General features: G+C 38.5%; 1 protein-coding gene across 1 annotated transcript in view; it reads right to left on the bottom strand.

The window, feature by feature from the left end:
- The window catches only part of LOC104469365 (band 4.1-like protein 5), a gene marked incomplete at its 5' end in the record, with an annotated part of 22,533 nt that extends 15,044 nt beyond the window's left edge, over positions 1-7,489 (bottom strand). The window contains 2 exons of the mRNA XM_010083838.1: positions 6,217-6,332; positions 7,447-7,489. Coding sequence (XP_010082140.1) covers positions 6,217-6,332; positions 7,447-7,489 — 159 coding nt within the window. The remainder of the gene's footprint in view (positions 1-6,216; positions 6,333-7,446) is intronic.
- Between the last annotated feature and the right edge of the window lie 573 nt (positions 7,490-8,062).

The following is an 8,062-nucleotide window of genomic DNA, read 5'->3' as shown; positions in this document are numbered from 1 at the left end:
TGTGACCTCAGCTCAGCCATAAAAGCCAAGGGCAGGGAGGAGGAGGGGGCATTTGTTCTTGTGTTTGTCTCCAGGAGCAGCTGCTGCACACACTGATGCTCTGCTTTCCCGGGAAGTGGCTGGACATCACTTACTGAGGGGAAGCAGAGAATAACATCTTTGTTTACCTTTTGTTTCTGTGCATGGCCTTGGCCTTTGCTTTAATTAAACTGCTTTTATCTTGACCCATGATTTTTTCATCATATTCTCCCCTTTTATTTTGCTGAAGGGGGAGTGATAGAGGGGCCTGGTGGGCACCTGGCATCCAGCCAAGGTTAACCCACCACACTTCATCTACACAGAAATTATACAATTATTTTAAAGTTAAAACACCTGTTTTCATTTGCATATTCTTATGCAACTTCATAAATAATAAAGAAACAGATAGGTTTGCTTTGCCTCAGAAGTTTACAACATCCACCTTGCAAAACCTAAAACTAAAACCAGCACAACAGGTTGCTCTGATCACTGCTGTAGATTCCACAGATCTTTAATATGTAACTTGCATAGACTTTTTTTTAAGCAGAGTTGTAAAACAGAGATTCATATTTCATTAGCCATCTCTTTCCCCCTGTCAAATGCAAGGGTGAGGAGGCTAAAATATTTGAGGCAGTGTGGAGTTACATCCTGGCTGAGACTTATTTTCTTGGTTCTGCAGGGCTGGACATTTGAAAATAATGTTTTTATATTTCTGGGCTCTATGGCAATTTGATATTTATTCAAACAATCTGAAAATCATCCAAACACCTTCTTTATCCTAAAAGCCAAATATAAGTGAATTTTAAAAGCGCTCTACTACATTTTTTCCTCTTTTTTTTTTTTTTATTTTTAAATAGGAAGAAAACATTGCAACTGAAAAGCAGCTAACTTCGGAAAACACATGAAAACACTGCGTTCAAGGGTAAAGGTAGTTCTTCACTTGTTAAAGGCCCCTAAGAACACCAATGAGCCATGAAGCTGGAGTCTTAATCTCCAACTTAACAAAAAAACCTCATGAATCATATGGTAGGACTGGTGTTTGTCAGGAGATATTTCTGTTTCATTTCAACTGGAGCATAGCAGCAGAACGGAAAGAAAATTTTCTAGAAAGCAAAAAAATATTACTCTCTGCCTTTTCAGCAGTTCTGATAATTTTATTCTTAAAAAAATTAAAATAATTCTATTCCATTTCCAAACAATATTTTTCAGAACAGGACTTGTTTATGGTAGGACTGGTGTTTGTCAGGAGATATTTCTGTTTCATTTCAACTGGAGCATAGCAGCAGAACGGAAAGAAAATTTTCTAGAAAGCAAAAAAATATTACTCTCTGCCTTTTCAGCAGTTCTGATAATTTTATTCTTAAAAAAATTAAAATAATTCTATTCCATTTCCAAACAATACTTTTCAGAACAGGACTTGTTAAAAAAAAAAAAGTTAGTTTTCAGATCAACAACCTTAGATACTTTTAAATAATCATAGTTCAAAAGGAGGGGCAGTTACATCCTCTCTCTCTCCATGATTTTTGAAACCACATTATAACCCACTGGCTGCACGTGTAGTTTTATTACAAATGTGATTTCCTGCATGGCTCTTGAAGCTAAATCCAGCTAAAAAAGAATATTTTGATCATTAAGAAAAACCTTAACACAATTAAAAAGATACATATATACTCTCTTTAATGTAAGAGCAATGGGTGGCTTCTGGTCCATACGTTATTTTTTCTTTAAAGACTAAATACCAATCGCACGATATGCAGAGCCTTCATAACAAAAGTTTATATTTTCCCCTCTATCGCCAAGCTTCAGTTCATTGTCTTTATCTTAGAGACAGCTCAAAACGTAATTTTCCAGCCTCTGCTACAAAGCAGTCTTAAGCTCCAGAAAGGCCCACGTCTCAGAGACTGGTCATGGTGGTTTGGACAGGATAGGGACCAGCACCGCTATTTGCATTCTTCACATTGCGCTCATGGACAAAAGCGGTGTACTGTCCGTCCGCAGCGCGGGTCCTCGGCGGGGCCCACGCATCCCACAGGCTTCCACCACGTTGGCAGCGGTCAGCAGCATCAAAGGGCCTGGATTATTGGGGAGCGGGAGGGGGCACAATTAGTAAACAGGTATGGATGAGAAAGAGGGTGGAAAAGTAAAGCAAAGGTGAAAAGGAAAGGAAAAAGGGCATCGCTGGAAGGTAAATACTGAAGGAAACAGGCATGCAAGTATATGTGTACATGATGACACTGCCAAGTAAACCCCTTTTCTGGTCAGTATCTTGCATGTTTTTGCAGAAGTCTGAAATGACAAGTTAAGCTATCTCAAGTATACATTGCCTACACTTAACAAATGCAAAGCACTTCATATTTCAAAGCACTTCACAAAACTGAGCAAGAACCAGGCGCATTTTACAGATGGGAGAAAATAACATGATGGAGGCAGCTAGACCTCCCAAGTATACAGTGCATTTTATCTGCAGGAAGCTGAAGGGATTTATGTGGCAGCTCTAAATGTACACCTGAAATAAGCATCTATAAGCAACATCAGTTTTCAAAGTCACTGGAAAACACAGATTCTAATGCAAGTTTAAAAAAAGGAGAAAATAGGAACTCAGAGAAATGAGCATTACTGTGCAGGAGCAAACCGGATAGCACACACAAATCATTCACAATTTATTTGACTAAGGGACTAAATACTACTGAAGAAGCTGACTGTAGCTATACTTGATCAACATAAAAAACTTAGTTGGAAAAAGAGCCATTTTAAAAAAGGTCACAATACAAATGAAGACCCTGTTTTCCGATTTTGCATATGAAGGCATAATGGTTTGTAAATTTTGAGTTCTTAAAATCAAAACCACAGAAATGCTGTGCACAGTCATGGCTAGCCTATACTACAGATGGAATAAAGTCCTCCAAAAGCTAGACAGAGGAGCAGGGGAGAACACTCATCACTTTAAATAGTGTTTTGAAACATACTTCTATGCAGGAGGTCTTAGGTAGGAAACTCTAAGGCTTTAGGCACAAGCATCTCCAAAGCAGCAGGGATAAGCAACTTACTGAAACAGCTGAATTCTAAGAGACTTTAAAAAAACAGACAATGATTTGCTAACTGTTGTCTGTGTTGTACTAGAATCCTTCACTGGTATGTTTTAGGAGAGACTGATGCAAGGGACAGTTAGGCATCAAAAAAAGTGCTTGGAAAAAAGCACACTCTCATAAACTATTCAAGCAAGGAAATTCCTAAAACAAACATATTCCTTCAGTTTAATGCAAAATTCTTTGTTTAATCACCCAAATCTAAAGGAAGTGGAAATACTGTTGCTGTTCGTCTAGAGGGGGTCCTGGACAGCCCCCAGCTCAAATTCCACCTTCTCATGTTCCAGAAAGCCTTGTTTAACACTCCCAGCCCTGTCAGAGCAGCCAAGCAGCCAGCGCATGAGTTGGAAGTTCACACATGTTAAGGTAGGGAAGCAGAAGAGCATGCAGGATTCACAACAGTGGTAAATGATTAACGCTCAGGGATAGTCCTCCTTTAGAAAAGAGAGATTATTTATATAAAGGTCACCCATGTAAATTCAGAGTTTTCGTTTTTGTGAAACATGCTGAGGAAGTGACCCATGAATAGTGAAGGTTCCAATCCTCAACAGTTTGTTACATTATTTTCCCATTTCTCTAATTTAAGCGATTAAGTGAAAGCTACACCCACTAGCAAACAAAGAAAAAAAAATCCCCTACAATGAGGAAAAAAAAATTATTAAAGCTTTGTCTCCTGTCCTATCTTAACACAGAAACTTCTTCTCAAGAAAATACTAAAGGTAGGAAGACACTGATTGTGTTTTAGGCTTCCCAGCCTTGCAGCTAATATTCCAGACCATTTTCAGACCATGAAGACCAGTCCAGTTTTTCTGTACTGACAATTTTACAGGAATGGAGCAAACGAAAAAATAAAAACACTAAAATCCTTCCTATCTGGCAAAGTACTTTCTACAATCTGGCACAATTGCTGTTGGCAGCTGCAGCATTAACATTTTAAATTAAAGGAAACATTGACATTAGGAAGGGATCTAAGCTGCAAGGTAGCCAATACAGGGTTCTGCCAAGCAGAGTACATAAACTCATGAGGTCAGGACCTTACTTCTAAACCCCTTCAATCTAACCATCTACAAAATCCCCAGTCCAAAAGATTCTGGTGTTCTCAATAATCCTTGGCAAACTCTCTCTAAAAGAAGACTATTTTTCTGACAGAAAGTAAAGATAATTCATGCAGAAACAGGCCAACTGAAGACAGTAGCAGTTGAAAAGACATCTTGTTAGCAGCATGGAGACAGCAAGATTTGAAGGTGCAGTAGCCAAGTCCCAGCCCCCGCAATAAATACATATGCTCTGGCAATTATATTAACTTAACCCCTCTTCCCATCTAGGAAACCAGAATGTAGCTCAATTGCTGACTCAGCTCCAAACTGCTGCCTTCCTCCTACAGCTGGATTTGCCCTTCATTACAGGCAGTACTGTTCCAGCGAACACATTAAAACCTCTTTGCCAGAAGACAACTGCCTTCAATAATAATGATACATCTCTAAGAAACATAACACATATGTAGTACAAGCATTACACTCTTGATTAAAATGCATCAATTGCCAAGAAGCTTGTTTTCTTCATGGCAAACGGTTTTGCGTTATATGCAGGTACATTTTAGATTCGCTCCCACTCTTCAATAGAAAGGCTACAAACTGCAGCAACTGTAGGCTTAGATTCCTTGACAATGTTAGGACAGACAGACTCAAGTTCTTAATCCTAAAACAGGTGTACCAAGACCAAAACTGAAACAGACTGGCTACAGAGGCCTCTCTGCTTCTGAACAAAAGCAGCAGGATTTCAATAAGCAACAGAAGCCTTGCAAATACTATCAAGAATGCCAGCACGAACCAGATATCCAAGAAGAGCTGTTTGGAGCAGGAGTCAAACATTTCCACCAAAGGAAATACCGTTTCTAGCACGCATTTCGCAATTACATCAAAAGAATAAAAATAAAACCACATTGAGAATGCTGAAGAATAAAGAAACCAACACCTTTCACCCACCACCATGGAACGAATCAAGCGATCAACAGGATCTCACCATAGACAAGCACAGATTTCAGATACTAGACAAATCAAGGGTAAAAGAAAGAAAAACAGCATTGATCATATGTTCTGACCGAAACTTCAATAAAATGCAACACATAAAGCAGAATTACCATTCCCCTTATAACCCAAAATCCACAGTATTATAGGTCTTTAATCAATAAGATCTACAAAATTAAAGTACATTTATCATTGCACTGTTGGAAAAAAAGATATCATCCACTTTTAAAAGATCCTGAAGGAAAGTAGTTTCATATGCCAGACAATGAGAGAAGAATCTTTTCTTCTCTTGAGGGCTGAAACTGCTTAGGATAAGAGCTTTTTTGTCACTCCATTCCATCGCTGCTGCTCCTGGAGAGTCTTGCAGAAATGAGAATTACCCTTCTAGGATAAGCCATACTGCCTCTGAATGCACAAGAAGCTGAAAAAGTTAAGACAACGTGTGCACAAGTACTAGGTTGATATATGCCAGTTTTGGTTTTGAAATAGCTTGGCAATATAGAATTACTTTATGAAAAGGTAAATTATATGGTATATTTATCTTCAAACAAATCATCCAATCCACGAAACAAATACTCTGATTACACGAAATCAAAGCTCTTATCTTCAGCTTGTGTCATTTTCCTCAAGCTCCCATTGTCCCCAAGATAATGAAAAAAATCAGCTTGCTCATTTCAAAAGGTTCAAGAGATTCACCAGGATACTGGTTTACAAGGTTCTGCATTTTGTTAAGGATCAAGATAAGTCCTTGGGCCCCATTATACTAAGCAAAGGGCTACAAGGAGTATTTTGGCTAATCAGAAGGACGCAGCTCTCTCCAAGACTTGAAAATGATTGCTGTTCCTGATTTAATCATTTCTTCAGCCCCTGAAGAAATTTTCTTTTGGTTGGCAGTGACTAAACCTGTTGTCCTCACCTCCCCACACTACATTCACAGCAACAAATCAGCTGCATCATCATAAACTTGACTGTCAACTTAGGCTGAAGATACCAGGAAGGCAGCTTATTTAAGTGCACATAAAGAAACAGTCACATGAATCATGCATAAGTAAGCAAAATTCTTTTCCCAGCAAAGCAGAACATACCACTTCTTGTCTTGCTGGCTGGCTCCCGGGCTCCTTGGGAGGTTTTCTATTTCCACTAAGACTGGGGCAGAAGGAACCGCTGTTAGGACAGGTAGGTTTGGCTTTGCATTCCAGCTCTTCAGAGACAAAATACAAACAAATAAGTTACTATACACACATTAATGAAGTGATGAGACATACACAACAAAACACAACACCTCTTCTCCTTAAGCACAAAGCTAAAACACGGCTGTTGTCTTCCATTACTTCCACAGCACTGGATACCTATGCCCAGTCTTTTCCAGCACTGCACACATTCCTGGGGTCATAAGGAATCCAAGGCTGCTCAAGGATTTCAGTAAAAAGCTATGGCCTGCTGTGTCCTTTTTAAATTCGTGCTGTAATGCTTTCCTTCTGTAGGTAACTTTGCAATAACAATTGGCACCTTTAGGTTTCCGGCCTTTGGACCGCCATTTGAAACATAACTGCTCCTGAAAAGAAAAAAATCTCCTTTTGCACAGAAGGCAAAAGGCTGGGCAGACCAGCAACCTATCTATCAGCAGAAATTGAGTATTTTAATGTTGAAACAAACCAGATTCCTGTTTCCACCAATATGTGACCGTTTCTGTTGCACCCTGCATCTGAAATACTCCAGAAAGTGAGACAGGGTCTTCCCAAACTCCAAGTCCTGGTTTTTTGGTACTCAGAAGCAGAGTTACCTTACACTAACATCCCTTTTCAGTGAAACAAGGTAGTCTGTGTACAAGTACTGAGGGGACAGGTGTCTCTGATTTCCTTCTCAAATTCAGAAAACACTGAATTTTTGCTAACAATATATTCTTTAATTTGCAGGCGCATTCTTTCAGAGAAAAAAACACTGTATCCAGGAACGAACACAGGTGCTGATAAATTACACCCTTTCTTTTTTTAATGTTACTTATCATATAGAATTAATGCGCTTTGAATAATAACAACTCTCACACAAAGGTACTTTGTGTACCTATGAAAATCTGAATCTATAAATAGCATAATCTATATAGCACTGGGGCAAGGGGTACCTTCCTTACTCCTGCTAAATTAACCAATTATCTTGCTTGCAAATTAGTATTCATTTCTTGGCATGCAATTTAGTAGTTAGACATTCCTAACTTTTAATTGATCAGTCACTGGATTTTAAGAATGAACAACAAAATCCTCAAACCTGTTGAAATACATGAAAACTGCCTTTAAAAAGAATGAGAGAATCCTTACTTGTGATCCATTAGTTTGGTTAATTACAGCATTGTTTGTCATACTGAAAGACAAAAAAGAATTTACATCAGAATCAGATCAACAAATTATTTTTGCAGCCTGTCGGAACTGCAAGAATTTTCAGAAACAAAGTCTAACAAAGATCTTTCCAAAGTACTTAACTGTTCTCAAAAGGAAACTTAAAACCTTATAGCTTAGGTCAGCTGCCTCATTCTAGATAATTATCACTTTATTTTTGATTTGTTCAAGCTGTAGTTTACCTGTAATTCATCTCGTTTTTCCTCTTCCTTTCCTAAACCAGTTTGGTTTAGAAAGTCTGCCTGATTCATCAGTAAGGTGGGGCAATTTTGAAGCAAAAACGATGTTATTTTAGTTAAGCACCCAGCAAAATGTTACATTGTCAAAGCCCCACCTACACGCTGTAGATATTACATTTGTTCCATAACTAGGACTCTTCTGATTTGAAGTTTCACATCACAAAGCTCATCAGAAAAATTCATGAGTTTCTTCTGCGTACAGCCTCTAATGGACTGAATTACTGCTTCAGTCTTAAAAGCAGCCATTCAAAATTACGTGCACAGCAGCTCAGCACAGCATTAATAATACTTTTATATTA

This window comes from Pterocles gutturalis, unplaced genomic scaffold, assembly GCF_000699245.1.
Source record: "Pterocles gutturalis isolate BGI_N339 unplaced genomic scaffold, ASM69924v1 scaffold11635, whole genome shotgun sequence".
Taxonomy (NCBI): Eukaryota; Metazoa; Chordata; class Aves; order Pterocliformes; family Pteroclidae; genus Pterocles; species Pterocles gutturalis.
This window is presented reverse-complemented; position numbering and strand designations above follow the sequence as displayed.